The 16553-nt window shown below is 52.6% G+C and overlaps 1 protein-coding gene across 1 annotated transcript in view; it reads right to left on the bottom strand.

Annotated features, from left to right (window-relative positions):
- The window catches only part of LOC137428491 (uncharacterized), a 29808-nt gene extending 13740 nt beyond the window's left edge, over window positions 1-16068 (bottom strand). The window contains exon 1 of the mRNA XM_078777366.1: window positions 15918-16068. Within this exon, the coding sequence (XP_078633492.1) occupies window positions 15918-16068 (151 nt within the window). The remainder of the gene's footprint in view (window positions 1-15917) is intronic.
- Between the last annotated feature and the right edge of the window lie 485 nt (window positions 16069-16553).

The following is a 16553-nucleotide window of genomic DNA, read 5'->3' as shown; positions in this document are numbered from 1 at the left end:
TCCACTCTCGTAACTCAACGGAGGATCTGACTCGAGCTCAACCGAGCACTCAACTTGTAACTCAATTCAACAGCACGCACTCTCAGGACTCCAACTTGGTTCAGCGCACCTCTCCTCAGAACTTGTAATTCAACACAGCGCTTCGAACCGATAACTCAAGCTCATCACTCAGCGCATGTCCTCCTCATAACTACTCCTGCGCACCTCTCCTCAGAACTGAGGTGGGGGCTTTGGGCACAGGGTTATATTGCCACGCCCTGGCCTGCCTCAAATGTTCCAAACCACGCCTTTTGCCGCAGTGCTAAGCCACTCCCCTCGAGCCCTGATTGGCGGCTCGTGCTTACCGGCCACTCCAACTTCTCCTGACCCGCCTTCCTTTGGCCTGCCTCGACTTGTCAGGCCGGCCTCGTGGTAATTTGCCACAAAACCAAAGCATCGAGGTGGCATAAGCATTGGAAGGAGACCGAACTCTCATTATTCTACTCAACGCCAAACTACACATCGGAAAGGTCTACACTTACACTTACTAAGAAATAACTGAGCTTAAATGAGGCTACATGTTGTAGTGTGACTAACTATGAGGGGAAAATTAACCTTTATTTGTAAAAACACAAAACTGCAACAATATTTTTGTTTTTACTGTTGTAAATGATGTCCTTTGACAATCTCCACACCTTTGACAATCGAGGGGTAATCGTCAATGAACTCGGACTTCACCTTTACTTCCATAATAAAATCTGAAAAGAAAAACACCCCATTCAAACTGTACATTAAATGGTCCTTCAAATTCACGAAAATTCCCAATGCAGTTCTGGACAGCAAGTGTTCAGTTTTTGGGGAAATGGACAGAATTCAGGAAATCGGTTACTGGAAACAGAAAAGTAAATCTGACACAGAAAAAATAAAATTCAACATGTGGCACTCACAGAAAAAGGCAAAAATAATATGTGCACTATATTGTCTGATATATTGATTATAAACATGACATTAAATAGAAAAAGTCCCATGTGGAAAAGAAAAAATCCGACGTGGCAAAGAGAAAAGTCCCACGTGGAAAATTGACAAGTCCCACATGGCAAAGAGACACGTCCCACATGGCAAAGAGACAAGTCCCATGTGTAAAAGAGAAAACGGTGTCCATGACAACAATTTCACCCCCATTAAATTAAATCAAATGGAATGTTTTTGTGATTTTATTTTTGACAAACCTCAGGAATCTTTCAAGATCTCAGAATGAAACTTGCACATCTTATTTCTATGCATGTTTGGGATTAAATATTGTCAATATTCGTCAAAGGTCAGGGTAATTGCCATCCAAAACATGTAAAACACCTATTTGGCATCAATTTGAAAATTTATCATCCAAATTTGTGATGCCAATTTATCATGTAAACACTTCATAGGCCAAATTTTCCAAATGACAAACTGATTCGATGTTGGTGAAGATCTGGATCCGCATAGGATTTATAAATTTTTTAAAAGACAGGGCCACAAACGATATACAAACATGATGTTTCAAAAAGTTGTGGATGGATTTTGATAACACTTTGAGATCATCATCCCTTCCACTTCCGGTTTTGCCGGTGAGGTCGTGTGTTTTTGCCAGCTCTCCACGCTACAAAAGTTAAGAATTTTTACCATTTGTATTTTTGTCAAAACTGTATTTTTATTTTACGGTGCGAGTGCCTACTGTATGTTTCCAGTTAGATCTCGGTGTAAATCGTGCATACCTGTGTGTAATTGTCTGTTGGTTCCTGCCGCGTTTTTAGGCCTGGTTTCCCAGGCCTCGAGGCTTTGTTGTCTCCTCTCAGCAGTCGTTTGTGGTCCATTCACTTTCGTTTGTGGTCCATTTTTCCAGTATTTTTTCACCCCATACTTCCCAGAACATCTTACCCTCTGTTTCGTCTAAATACAAAAAGAAAAAAGGAATGTCCTTCTATTTCCCGTGTTCTTCAACCTTCAACCACTTGTTTCGCCCCACCCGTTTTTTTCTGTTTTTTCCTCTCCTTCCTTCATAACTCAATCCTCTCCAGCCAAACGACACCTTTCCAATTCCAGTTCTCACCATACTTCTTCAACTTTATCCTTCTTCCTCTGATCCACTTTCACCAAACCTTCAAAAAAACATTAATGAAAAATTTAAAAAGTAGGCCTCTCCTTCAGTACTAAAATATTGCTTATACACCTCCCTGTTCCTTAGTTCTCTGCTCTCCTTTCTGTCAATCTCCTATCCTTCTGTTCCTGCTTCTGAGCCTGTGATCTTTAATCCTTAATCCCCCTTAGGAATCCTTCATGCCCTCATTTCGGGAATTTCCCAAGCTAGTTTTCACTGCTTCGTTTTAAAATGTTTAAACTTTCCCCTGAAGTGTTTTGTTCTGTTGTATATTATAACACACATTTTGCTTCTTCTTTACAAGGTTGTTTTCGAGTTGCTCACCAAATCTCTTCATTTCAAATAAAAATTAAATCTCTTACAGTTCTTCCTTCCTACATTGCCGAAACTCACCTGCATTCCAACCCTCCTCCAACGTATTCAAACGGATCTATGACTTGAAAATCACAAGAAACTCATTTTGCAATTAAAGTTCGTTTTCCATTAATTGTCCAACACTTTCCAAAATCCAAACTCATCCTTCCCCTCCGAAATTCCCCCCTCACCCATCCCTTTCAAATCTCCCCCCTTGCTCCTCCCCTCTTAAACTCCCCCCTCCCCCCTCCCTTCCAAAACTCCCCACTCGACCTTCCCCTCCTAAACTCCCTCCTCACCCCTCCCCTCCAAAACTCACCCCACACCCCTCCCTTCCCAAATTCCCCCCTCACCCCTCCATTTCAAAACTCCCCCCATCCCTTTAAATCTCCCCACCCTCCTTTTTTCTCCAATTCTCCCTTCTCACCCCTCCTCCTCCTCAAAGCGTCATCCCCGCTTTCTCTCCATTCCAACTCTTACCTCCATCACCTCCAACCTTCTTCCTCACTCTGCCACCCTTCAATCAACACCTCATTGCACCTCCCCCAATCACCATCAAACCTTTTGTCCTCCTCATACTTCCCTTTCTCCTAGCTCTTCTGAAATCTGTGACACACTATCAACAGCTCTCCCTACCTCCTCCTCCTCTTCCTCATCTTACCCTATCCCTCCCCTCCCTTGTCCTCTCCTGTATCCGGTGCTCCCCCTTCCTCTTCCTTAATGGTATGGACCTCAAACATCCGGGGCCTTCGCTCAAATCCGATTGACCTCTCCATGCAGGTTGCTTCTGACAAACCAGACTAAATCTGCTTAACAGAAACTTTCCTCCTTCAAGATGTCTCTGATTCCTTAATATCTCTCCCTGGTTACTCCCTCCTCCGGTATGATAGACCTGAGCCTCGTCCTGGAGGTGGGGTTGCTATCTTTATCAAAAACTCTCTTACTCACTCTCCCTGCAATGCACTCTCTCCACCTCACCCCCAGGAGTACCTCTGTCTACGGCGTCCACTTCACTCCCACCTTTTGTTCATATGTGTTCTGTACCATCCAACAAACAGTGGTGACTCCATCTACATCTCGCTGTCTGATAACATGGACCAACTTTATATTTACTCATCCCAACTCTCTCTTCCTCATATGTGGCGATTTCTACTGTCATCGTGCCGGCTGCTGGCTGGGTGTGGGTCCCTCTCTCCCCAGCCATGGCACCTCAGCAAAGGACTTCTGCGACTCATTGGGACTGACACAATCTGCCAATTTCCCGACCCGGATATCAGTCAATGGAGCATCTTCTCTTCCAGACTTGGTTATGACAAACTTCCCTGCAAATGACTGCTGCTCTTCTTCTGCTCCAATCGGTTCATCTGACCATATGCTTGTTAAAGTAGACATCTCTCTGGCCATTCTCAGAGAGCCTCCTCAACGTCGACTAGCCTGGCATTTTATTCAGGCCAACTGGCATGGTCTTCAAGCAGCCACCAATCATATGGACTGGTCTCCCATCTCGACTGCCTCTGACATAAACTCATCCTGGGAATTCTTCCAAAGTAAACTGCTCTCTCTCATGCACAGATTTATCCCATCCCGTCTTCAGTTGTCATACCCTTACTCCCGTCCATGGTACACAGAATCTTGTGGTGAGGCAGTCGCCCTGAAACAACTTGCCTTTGCCTCCTGGAAGGCAAATCCAATGGAAGGCAATCTCATTTCCTTTCACAAAGCCCGGAACAAGTGTGTGTCTACCCTGAGGAGAGCCAGGAAACATTATCTCTCTACTCTCAAGACTGAACTCTCAAACCTGTCTCCCTCTTCCAAATCCTGGTGGCGACTTTTCAAATCTATTTCTGGTGTTTGTTCCCCCTCCATCTTCTCCCTTACCTCAAACAGCTACACAGCTGACTCAGCAAGTAAAAAAGCTGAATGCCTCAACTCTGTGTTTGCCTCAAAATCCTGTGTTCCAAACCCATCTCTCTCTGTACCCACCATACCCAGTCGTACCCAGCTGCTGCTAGACTCTGTGTCCTTCTCTCCTGACAAGGTGGAGAAGTTTCTGTTAATACTCGACTCTGATTCTGCAACTGGACCAGACGGCATCAGCCCACGGGTCCTAAAATCCCGCTCTGCCGCTCTTTCACACCCTCTCTCATTTCTCTTCACCCTCTCTTTTGCTCAACGTCATCCGACATCAGTTTGGAAATCAGCCAACATCACCGCTTAACACAAAAAGGTGCAAAAACAGATCCTTGCAACTACAGACCAATCAGCCTTCTCCCAATTATCAGCAAAGTCATGGATTTCCATCATTGCTTCGGATATCAAATCTTTCCTCTTCTCCAATGGCTTGATCTCTGATCATCAATTTGGATTCAGACCAGGTCACTCTACTCTGGACATGCTGCTTCTGCTGTCTCAACAATGGATGGAGGTCCTCAATGCCAAACAGGAAATTAGAGCTGTCTCCCTTGACATATCAAGTGCCTTCGATACGGTCTGGCACCCCGCTCTGCTCACCAAACTCTCCTCCTATTATATCCATGGAAATCTCCATGCATGGCTTGCGGACTTCCTCTCTGGTCGTAGTCAACGTGTGGTCCTGAATGGGTTTCCCTGATCTCCCCTTCCTGTTCAGGCTGGGAGTTCCCAAAGGCAGTGTTCTGGGCCCTGTGCTTTTTCTGGTCTTCATCAATGATCTCTCCGACTCTCTGTAAAATCCTCTCTATCTCTTTGCTAATGGCTCCACTCTCTGCCGCTCCATACCTCATCCCTCAGATCGGCAGTCTGCAGCCTCCTCACTCTCTGCAGACCTGGACAAAGTCACAGACTGGTCAAACAAGTGGAACATATCTTTCAATCCTGACAAATCTCACACTCTCACTATGTCTCTTCGAAAAGACCGTCTGGACAATCCTCCCATCTACTTTCTCAACAATCCTCTCCAAGAAGTTCTGTCACTCAATGTCTTGGGTCTCACAATCTGCCATGATCTTTCCTGGAAAAAACACATTTTCAAGCTGGCCTCCAAAGCCAGTCGCCGACTTGGCATTCTCCGTCGTGCGAAGTCCTTCCTTGGCACACCTGAGCTCCTTACCACAAACAAGGCTTTCATGCGCAGCTCAATGGAATACTGCTCTCCGCTCTGGACTGGTGCTCCTGCCTCACACCTAGCTCGGCTTCACGCCGTTGAAACCAATAGTCCAGGAGCCAGAATCTGCTCAAAATGGTTTCGTGCAACACCCACTACACAGTTGTTTTGTCACTTCCAGGTGATTGGGGAACATCTATAGAACAAATCCAGCCCTGATGTACAGTTGAATTGTGGCAGCAACAATAAATGGCAGCCACTTTTATATGAGGGGGATGGTGTCCGAGGCGTAAATCTGAGATTTTGACGGATTTAATTTATTTATTTTTTCTCTGGTGTTGGCCTGGTGTTGGCTTAGCGGTTCGGGTGCCGGCTTCGAATCCCAGTCGATCGCTAAATTAACGCCAGGGGGGTTGACTCAGCCTGTCATCCTTCCGAGGTCGGAAAATTGAGTACCAGCTTGCTGGGATGAATGATCCCGGTGTCTACCCCGGCTTAGAATAGGTACACCGTATCCCTGCGCATCGTAAGAGGCGACTAAGGGTTGGTACCAGGAAGGGCATCCGGCCATAAAAAAAAACTGCCTCAAACAGGGAACCATGATTGTCATGGGACCCGCAAGGCTAACCCCTGCTCTAGCGGGGCAAATGGCCTTAAAACGACCATTCATTCATTCATTCATTCTTAGCCCCTACAGGCCACAGGGAGATATTATCCCACCGACATAAGATACTGTCCGTGCTTGTGAACGGTTCATATGCTCCCTGTACACAACAGCTCAGGCAGCAGGTGACACGGCAGACGAAATCAGATATTGTATGTTCTGCCAGAAAAGGCAGAAGAGTGAATGCCTAACACCAACATCTGACAGTATTAGGCAACACATTTATCGAGCTAACTATCAGTCATTCATCTGGAAGAAGTGATTGCTCCCCAACCAAGCACTACCAAAGCCAGATGGTAATGGATGGAACATCGAAGATGGAACTCTCCAGCCCACCCTCATGAACAAAGACCCTGCTCCAGTTGGACTAGTTGAGCTGACCGCGTGCAAGTGTAAAGTGTCTGCATGTCAACGCAGCCACGTATGTGCCTGCAAGAACAATAACATGCCATGCACAGAAGCCTGCACTTGCATGGGAGGTGAACAATGCAAAAACCCAAACAAAGAACCTTCCACAAGCGACTCAGAAGATGATGATGATGAGGAAGATTAATGATGACATTTTCGTGATTTTATACCACTTCGAGGATGATTCAGTAGCAAAATATGTGTTTATTTTAATAATACAACAAATAACAGTTATATGTTAACATTGTAATGTTCAGTGAATGACTATGGTTATGATACGCAGCCAGATTTGACCTGGTGAGATATTTTTGCTGAGATTACTGGTGGACTTTTGGTCATAACAGGAGTGGGGTTGATGATTTAAGGGGAAATGAAATCGATATTTTTCTGACTTTACTTATGGATTGTCCAATTTTGTTTCTTGAAAACATCATAAAGATATATCATATTGCAATCATAACCGCATTTGAACAACATAAAGATGATATTGCATAATAACAGTCGAAAAGCAAAAACTACATATTTCAGCGATTTTGTGTGTTTTGGGTATAATACAAGGTATTGTGGTGCTGTGCACACACAACCCGTTTGCCAAAAAGGTAGGCCACAACGCGTTGTACAAACGAAAGCACTTTATTATAAGCTCGCACATCAGCACTGGGCGGGCTCGACCTTCGAGCCCGCATATATGTCCCGAGGCCACGCCTTGCCCCCGGGCGTGGCCGGTCGGCCGAAAGGCGGGGCATGTATCTCAGTTCCACGCCCGGACGCTCGCGCCACCCACTGGTGCATGGAATTATTGATCACTGACATTGTGTCCACCACACGCGCCCCCCCCAGAATTCCCGCGCACCTGAAGGGTGAGCTTGCGGCGAAGCCGGATGACCCGGCCGAAATGCCCTCTGGCGATGCGTGCAGGGCTGGGGGGTAGCGGGACGGCGGGGATGGGGGGTGCCGGGGGTCTGCCCGCCGGGGGGCGGCCTCGACGCAGAGGCAGAGCTGCTTGCAGGGGGTGGTCCAGGTCGAGGTGGGCCGGCTTGAGGCGGTCCACGGAGATACGATCCGGAGTACCGCCGATGTCCACGGTGAAATGCTTGTCCCCGGTCTCCAGCACGCGGAAGGGCCCGTCGTACGGGGGCCGCAGCGGTGCCCGGTGGGCGTCGTGCCTGACAAAAACGTACTCCGCCGTGCGAAACTTCGGGGGGACGTGGGAGGACGGACAATCGTGGTGTGCCGTCGGCACCGGGGCGAACCTCCTGGCAGTCTCCTGAAGGGTGGAGCACTGTTGCGCCGCGGACCAAGGGGCTGTGGAGTCGGGGATAAATTCGCCCGGTACTCGCAGTGGTTGCCCGAAGACCAGCTCTGCCGAGGACGTGCGCAGGTCGTCCTTGGGCGCCGTCCTGAGGCCCAGCAGGACCCAGGGGAGCCTGTCAGCCCAGCTGCCGTCGCGGAGGCTGGCCCGGAGCGCGGCCTTCATTGAGCGATGGAAGCGCTCGCACAGGCCGTTGGCCTGGGGGTGGTAAGCCGTGGTGCGGTGCAGGTTGACGCCGAGCCCTTGCGCCACTGCTCCCCAGGGCTCCGAGGTGAACTGGGGGTCGTGGTTGGATGAGATGTCCGAGGGGGCACCGAACCGAGCAACCCACGTGGCGATGACAGCTTGGGCGACGTCAGCCGCAGCCGTCGCCGCCAATGGCACGGCCTCCGGCCACCGGGTGGTGCGGTCCACCATGGTGAGGAGGTGGGTGAAACCCCGCGAGGGGGGCAGAGGTCCCACCAAGTCGACGTGGACGTGGTCGAACCGACGCTCCGGCACCGTAAACGGGGCCAACAGGGCTTGGGTGTGGCGGTGGACTTTCGCGCGCTGGCACGCGAGGCACGTCCTGGCCCAGTCGCGGGGCGTTCTTCCTGAGGCCATGCCAGATGAACTTCGCCGCGACGAGCTTCTGGGAGGCCTTCGTGCCCGGGTGGGACAGGCCGTGGATGGCGTCAAAAACCGGGCGCTGCCAGCCAGCGGGCACGATGGGGCGAGGCCGGCCTAGGGAGACGTCGCACAAGAGGGCAGTGCCCGCGACGTCGAACGGCATCTCGGTGACGCGGAGGCCCGTGACGGCGGTCCGCAAGGCCTGGACGTCGGGGTCGGCGGTGTGGTCCGCCGACATCCGGGCATAGTCGATCCCGAGGTGGACCGCGTGTGCGACGGACCGGGAAAGGCAATCTGCCATCGGGTTGTCCTTACCCGCAACGTGACAGATGTCCGTCGTGTACTCGGACACGGCAGAGAGGTGACGTTGCTGCCGGGCCGACCATGGCTCGGCGACCTTGGCCATCGCGAAAACAAGGGGCTTGTGATCGACGAAGGCCGTGAACGGGCGGCCCTCGAGCAGATGGCGGAAGTGTCGGACCACCAGGTGGAGCCCGAGCAGCTCGCGGTTGAAGGTGCTGCACCGGTGTTCGTGCGGCCGGAGCTGCCGGCTAAAAAACGCCAGCGGCTGCCAAGCACCACTCACCCACTGCTCGTGCACCGCGCCCACTGCGTAGTCCGACGCGTCGGTGGTGAGGGCGATTGGTGCATCGGGCGCCGGGTGCGCCAGCATGGCGGCGTTGGCCAAGGTCAGCTTTGCGCCCGCAAATGCCGTGGCCATTTGCTCCGTCCAGGCGATGTCACCTTTGCCCGGCTTCCCCTCGTGCAGGGGGCGCAGGAGCTGGGCGACGCGGGGCACTAAGCGGTGGTAAAAATTCACCATGCCCAGGAATTTCTGGAGCCCCTTGATGGGGCCGGGGCACGGGAAACTCCTGACCGCCTCCACCTTGGCCGGTAAACGAATGGCCCCGTGCCTGGTGATGCGGTGCCCCAAGAAGTCGCTGGCGGTGACGCTGAAACGGTACTTCGCGGGGTTGATTATCAGGCCATGCTGGCCCAGGCGTTCGAAGAGCGTGCGGAGGTGGAGCAGGTGCTCCTCCCGGGACGCGCTCGCGACCAGGATGTCATCCAGGTAGACGTAGATGAAGGACAAGTCGCGCAAGACGCTGTCCATGAGCCGCTGGAACGCCTGGGCCGCATTTTCAACCCAAAGGGCATCCGCAAGAACTCAGAGGCCGAACGGTGTGATGACGGCAGTCTTTGGTACATCGTCCGGTTGTACGGGGACCTGGTGGTAGCCCCGGATGAGGTCCACCTTGGAGAAGATGGTCGTTTTCGCCAACCGGGCGGAAAAGTCCTGAATATGCGGGACCGGGTAGCGGTCGGGGGTGGTGGCGTCGTTGAGCCGGTGGTAGTCACCGCACGGCCACCATCCGCCGCTGGGCTTGGGCACAATGTGCAGAGGAGAGGCCCATGCGCTGTTGGAGCGCCGTACGATGCCCAGCCGCTCCAGCGTGGCGAACTCCGCTTTCGCCACGGCGAGCTTCGTGGGGTCGAGGCGGCGCGCCCGGGCGTAGGCCGGTGGTCCGACGGTGGGGATATGGTACTCCACCCCGTGTTTGACGGCCACCGCTGAAAAGGTGGGCCGCGTGAGTGCCAGGAAACTGGCGAGGAGGCGGGTAAACTCGTCCGCTGCCGGAAGCGTACAGACTAACTTCGCCGGGACAGAAACGCTCAGCAAGCCGCTTGGTAAGCCGCTCGGTGAGCCGCTCAGCGAGCTGCTCAACGAGCCGCTCAGCGAACAAGCGAGCGAGCTGAAGGTTTCGGCCTGGACGAGGCGTCGACGCTTAACGTCCACCAACAGACCATTCGCACAAAGGAAGTCCGCACCAAGCAGGGCCATTGGCACGCTGGCCGTGACGAAAGACCATTTGAAGCGCTGCCCTCCGAAACGCAGCGAGAGGCAACGCTTCCCGAATGTGCGGATGGGTGTTCTGTTGGCAGCGAGCAAGGCGGGGCCCCGGCCCGCGGCCTGCTTGTCGGACGCGGAGGCAGGGAGAACGCTAACCTGCGCTCCCGTGTCACACAGAAAACGACGACCAGACGAGGTGTCTGTGATGAACAGGAGGCTGCCGGAATGGCCGACGCTCATGGCCGCAAGTGAGCGCCGGCCCGGTCGTTTCCCGACCCGTCGAAAGAACACGGCGGGCGGCACGCTCTAGCCTTGCGGCCGAACATGGCATGATAGTAGCACCAGGTTTGCGGTGGCGGCTGCCGCGTCAGCCGTGCCGGCGGCGGTGGTGGTGGCGGCGGCGGTAGTGGGCGGGGCATGGCAGCGGCCACGAGGGAAGCAGGGGGTGCTGTAGCCTCCGCACCGGGATCCACTACGGCAGCACCGTACACCGACCGCGTGTCGCAGGCCGCGAAAAATTTGTCCGCCTCTTCGGCCAGGGCGCGGGGTTCCGTTAAGTTCGAATCGGCCAGCGCGAGGCGCACCTGCACAGGTAGCTGGCGGAGGAAAAGCGCTCGGAACAGGAAATCCGGGAGCTGGTCTCCAAGAAGGGACAACATAAAAGCCATCCGAATGGACGGTCGTGTGTCGCCGAGGGCGGGAAGGTCTAGGAGGCGGTCGGCGCGTTCGGCCTCCGTAACCCCGAACGTGGCGAGAAGACGTTTGAGCGCCGCGTACTTGTGGGCGCCCGGCGGGCGCCGAAGGATGGACACGACGTGGGCGGCAGTGCCAGGCCCGAGGGCGTCGACCACATGGTAGTACATAGTGTCGTCCGCCGTGATGCCCCGGAGCTGGAATTGGGCTTCGGCCTGCACAAACCAAACGTCGGCTTGTGCTTCCCAGAACTCCGGGAGTTTAACGGCGACCGCGTTGGTAGCCATGGCGAGTTCAGGGATCAGCTACGGCTGAACCAGTCGGGGTCACCAGTGTGGTGATGTGCACACACAACTCGTTTGCCAAAAAGGTAGGCCACAACACGTTGTACAAACGAAAGCACTTTATTATAAGCTCACACATCAGCACTGGGCGGGCTCGACCTTCAAGCCCGCTTATATGTCCAGAGGCCACGCCTTACCCCCGAGCGTGGCCGGTCGGACGAAAGGTGGGGCATGGCAGGTATCTCAGTTGCACGCCCGGACGCTCGCGCCACCCACTGGTGCGCGGAATTATTGATCACTGACATTGTGTCCGCCACAGTATAATATTTTTAAAAATTTAATCATACTTGAACAGCATAACGAAAATCGCCTCATACTTCCCACTATCCTTTTAATTATAATGTGGAAGAATCCCTATTGGAAGAGCTGAAAAAACAAAAATACAAAAAAAAATGATAAATTTCGAGCTTTACGCTTCCCCCTTAATAGAAAAGTGGCTGCCATTTATTGTTGCTGCCACAATTTAACTGTACATCAGGGCTGGATTTGTTCTACAGATGTATCCCAAGCACCCTGAAATGACAAACCAACTGTGCAGTGGGTGTTACACGAAACTCATTTTCTAGGCCTCTCTTGAAAACTGCCTCCTGGACTACAAAGCTTTCAGAATCATTGGAATCTCCCAAGATGAGCTCACTGTCTTTCCTGTCTAACTAACTGTCTAATGAAGCTAACTAACTGTCACAGGACTGTCTTTCCCTCACGGTCCCCCTGTACTGTCTTTCCCTCGCGGTCCCCCTGTACTGTCTTTCCCTCGCAGTCCCCCTGTACTGTCTTTCCCTCGCGGTCCTCCTGTGCTGTCTTTCCCTCGTGGTCCCCCTGTGCTGTCTTTCCCTCATGGTCCCCCTGTGCTGTCTTTCCCTCGCGGTCCCCCTGTGCTGTCTTTCCCTCATGGTCCCCCTGTGCTGTCTTTCCCTCGTGGTCCCTCTGTGCTGTCTTTCCCTCGTGGTCCCCCTGTGTTGACTTTCCCTCGTGGTCCCCCTGTGCTGTCTTTCCCTCGTGGTTCCCCTGTGCTGTCTTTCCCTCGTGGTCCCCCTGTGCTGTCTTTCCCTCGTGGTCCCCCTGTGCTCTTTCCCACGTGGTCCCCCTGTGCTGTCTTTCCCTCGTGGTCCCCCTGTGCTGTCTTTCCCTCGTGGTCCCCCTGTACTGTCTTTCCCTCGCGGTCCCCCTGTACTGTCTTTCCCTCGCGGTCCCTCTGTACTGTCTTTCCCTCACGGTCCCTCTGTACTGTCTTTCCCTCGTGGTCCCCCTGTACTGTCTTTACCTGGTGGTCCCCCTGTGATGCCTTTCCCTCGCGGTCCCTCTGTGCTGTCTTTCCCTCGTGGTCCCTCTGTGCTGTCTTTCCCTCGTGGTCCCCTTGTGCTGTCTTTCCCTCGCGGTCCCCCTGTACTGTCTTTCCCTCGTGGTCCCTCTGTGCTGTCTTTCCCTCGTGGTCCCCCTGTGCTGTCTTTCCCTCGTGGTCCCCCTGTGCTGTCTTTCCCTCGGGGTCCCCCTTGTGCTGTCTTTCCCTCGTGGGTCCCCCTTGTGCTGTCTTTCCCTCGCGGTCCCCCTGTGCTGTCTTTCCCTCGTGGTCCCCCTGTGCTGTCTTTCCCTCGTGGTCCCGTTGTGCTGTCTTTCCCTCGTGGTCCCCCTGTGCTGTCTTTCCCTCGTGGGTCCCCCTTGTGCTGTCTTTCCCTCGCGGTCCCCCTGTGCTGTCTTTCCCTCGTGGTCCCCCTGTGCTGTCTTTCCCTCGTGGTCCCGTTGTGCTGTCTTTCCCTCGTGGTCCCCCTGTGCTGTCTTTCCCTCGTGGTCCCCCTGTACTGTCTTTCCCTCACGGTCCCTCTGTACTGTCTTTCCCTCGTGGTCCCCCTGTGATGCCTTTCCCTCGCGGTCCCTCTGTGCTGTCTTTCCCTCGTGGTCCCCCTGTGATGTCTTTTCCTCGTGGTCCCCCTGTGATGTCTTTCCCTCGCGGTCCCTCTGTGCTGTCTTTCCCTCGCGGTCCCTCTGTGATGTCTTTCCCTCATGGTCCCCCTGTGCTGTCTTTCCCTCGTGGTCCCTCTGTACTGTCTTTCCCTCGTGGTCCCCCTGTGCTGTCTTTCCCTCGTGGTCCCCCTGTACTGTCTTTCCCTCGTGGTCCCTCTGTGCTGTCTTTCCCTCGTGGTCCCCTTGTGCTGTCTTTCCCTCGTGGTCCCCCTGTGCTGTCTTTCCCTCGTGGTCCCTCTGTGCTGTCTTTCCCTCGTGGTCCCCTTGTGCTGTCTTTCCCTCGCGGTCCCCCTGTACTGTCTTTCCCTCATGGTCCCCCTGTGCTGTCTTTCCCTCGTGGTCCACCATGATGTCTTTCCCTCGCTGTTCCCCTGTACTGTCTTTCCCTCGTGGTCCCTCTGTGCTGTCTTTCCCTCGTGGTCCCCCTATGCTGTCTTTCCCTCGCGGTCCCCCTTGTGCTGTCTTTCCCTCGCGGTCCCCCTTGTGTGTCTTTCCCTCGCGGTCCCCCTGTGCTGTCTTTCCCTCGTGGTCCCCCTGTACTGTCTTTCCCTCGTGGTCCCTCGTGGTCCCTCTGTGCTGTCTTTCCCTCGTGGTCCCCTTGTGCTGTCTTTCCCTCGCGGTCCCCCTGTACTGTCTTTCCCTCGTGGTCCCCCTGTGCTGTCTTTCCCTCATGGTCCCCCTGTACTGTCTTTCTCTCGCGGTCCCTCTGTGATGTCTTTCCCTCGGGGTCCCCCTGTACTGTCTTTCCCTCATGGTCCCTCTGTGATGTCTTTCCCTCGCGGTCCCTCTGTGATGTCTTTCCCTCGTGGTCCCCCTGTACTGTCTTTCCCTCGCGGTCCCTCTGTGCTGTCTTTCCCTCGCGGTTGTCAGCTCTTTCACGAGCCTCGATTCAGTATACAAAAAAATAATAATAATAACTCTGAGGGCCTTTCACTCTCTCACCGCAGGCAGGTTGGTGGTCTTTCTGTCTTCTATTGACTCCTCTCTGGCCTAGCCCCCCCAGCCCTGTCTGTGCTCTGTCCCCCAAATACTCCTGCAGGTCGCACAAGATCTGCCTGCAACCCTCGTCTGGTCAAATTGCCAAAATCAAGACTCCCTGTTCACCTTCACTCTTTCATTCCTCTTTTCTCCCGCCTCTGGAACAAACTCCCCCACTCCCTTCAATCGCACTCCTACCTGCAGGTCTTTAAAACAGCTGTTCACCACCATCTCTTATCTTCCCCCATCAAAATCCTTGATCTTTTCTACCCCCGCTAATTCACCACAGATCCACTTTTTTGAAATACCGACTTCTGTCTTGGAATTGCTCGCAGTTCCATGCGTTGCCTCCTCCCCCCAAGCCCTCTGCCTCCCACAGATCTCCCGATGTCCCTGCTCTCAAATGTACTTGTGTGCTTCCCCCTCTCTCCCCATCTCGTCTCCCGCTCCCTTTATTTCGTCTTATGTATCCGTTTGTTTTTTTTTGTCATTAATGTTATCTCTTCCACGAGGCTCGATCTTGCATACAAAAAAAACAAACAAAAAAAAAACACTTGGTGGATGAGTTAGGTCGGTGACAGGAATAGAACAAGCTGTTTCGGGTTTGGTTCGGGTTTGGTTCAGGTCTGGATCCAGATCTGCCAAAATCAAGATCTGATATTTTACAAATCAAGATCGATTTCCTTCTCACACAAGAAGAACTGATGGACAATTTAACCTTCAAACCACGAACATCCACTCAACGCACAATACACATCCCATCTGAAACAATTGGTTCAAAAAGCCTCGTTTCTCCCATCACTATCTGAAACTCCCACCTTCGTCACCTTTCACCTTCCTTTCACCTTCACCTTTACAACTTTCACCTTCCTCACCTGCATCGAAAAAAATCTCCCGTCCTCAACCTTCTGCCATTTTGTGTTTCTGACGTAATAAACAACACAAAATAAATAAACTCAGCACCAAAACTGATAAAGAGTTCCGAAGGTGTACAGGTGATTATAACAAAGGTAAAGGAGAGAGTAGTTTTGTAGAATCCGAGGGAGGAGGAGGAAACGATTGAACTTCTCTCACACCTCGTCCATTAACGAATCTGCTCTCGGGAATCAAAATCTCCGTTCGAGCTTCGATAACAACGAGCGGAATCGATTCACCGGGTCAGGACATCGACACGATGTTGTACGAGGGAACCCGATCAGAACTTCGACACAATATTGTACGAGGGAACCCGATCAGGACATCGACACGATCTTGTACGAGGGAACCCGATCAGGACATCGACACGATCTTGTACGAGGTTACCCGATCAGGACATCGACACGATCTTGCACGAGGGAACCCGATAAGGACATCGACACGATCTTGTACGAGGAAACCGATCAGGACATCGACACGATCTTGTACGAGGGAACCCGATCAGGACATCGACACGATCTTGTACGAGGGAACCCGATCAGGACATCGACACGATGTTGTACGAGGGAACCCTCCCCGTCCACGGTGTGATTTCCCATGTAAATGTATTTAAACAGTAAACATCACGTACCGTGCCCGGACTCGTTCTCCTCAGGTCGAGCGATCCTGAACCTGCAGTCCGAGTGAAAATCTTCAGGACCGACCAAGTTCCTTCCATGGGAGAAACTCGAAGATCCCGGAGGGTTCAACCTGTTATCCTCACCGGAGAGATCTCCATTCATGGCGAACAGTACAGTGAAGAGTACAGTCCCGTACAGTACAGTGCAGACAACGTGTGAGCAAAGACAATCAGTTCACTCAAGCAATCCCTGAAAATAGTTAATTCACAAATTCCAATCCGCAGATTCGCCATCGATCGAGGATTTCGTTGTAAACATTCGGGGTTTGTTTAATTCCAACCCACAGATTCGCAACAGATTCGCGGATTTCGTTGCAAATATTCGGGTTTTGTTTAAAAACGAACAAGAATTCCTGATCGAACCCCAATCGAGGAACCACGGCTCGTATTTGAACCTTGAACTCTAAAATGGGACAATAAGAGATTTCCATGTGTTCTTCATTCAAATATCAATTTGTTCTATTTTGTATTAAATGTTGAGGATCCTGAACCAGAAGACATTCAATATCCTCGCCAATGGAGAGCGTCTGCGCCACTATGTGTGTTACACCTGTGGGTTGGGGCTAAAACGGGGTTACCGTGCAGGGG

Source organism: Myxine glutinosa, chromosome 5 (assembly GCF_964187855.1).
Source record: "Myxine glutinosa chromosome 5, kmMyxGlut1.1, whole genome shotgun sequence".
NCBI classification, from domain to species: Eukaryota; Metazoa; Chordata; class Myxini; order Myxiniformes; family Myxinidae; genus Myxine; species Myxine glutinosa.
The sequence above is the reverse complement of the archived record's forward strand: the minus strand, read 5'-3'. Positions and strand labels throughout refer to the sequence as shown.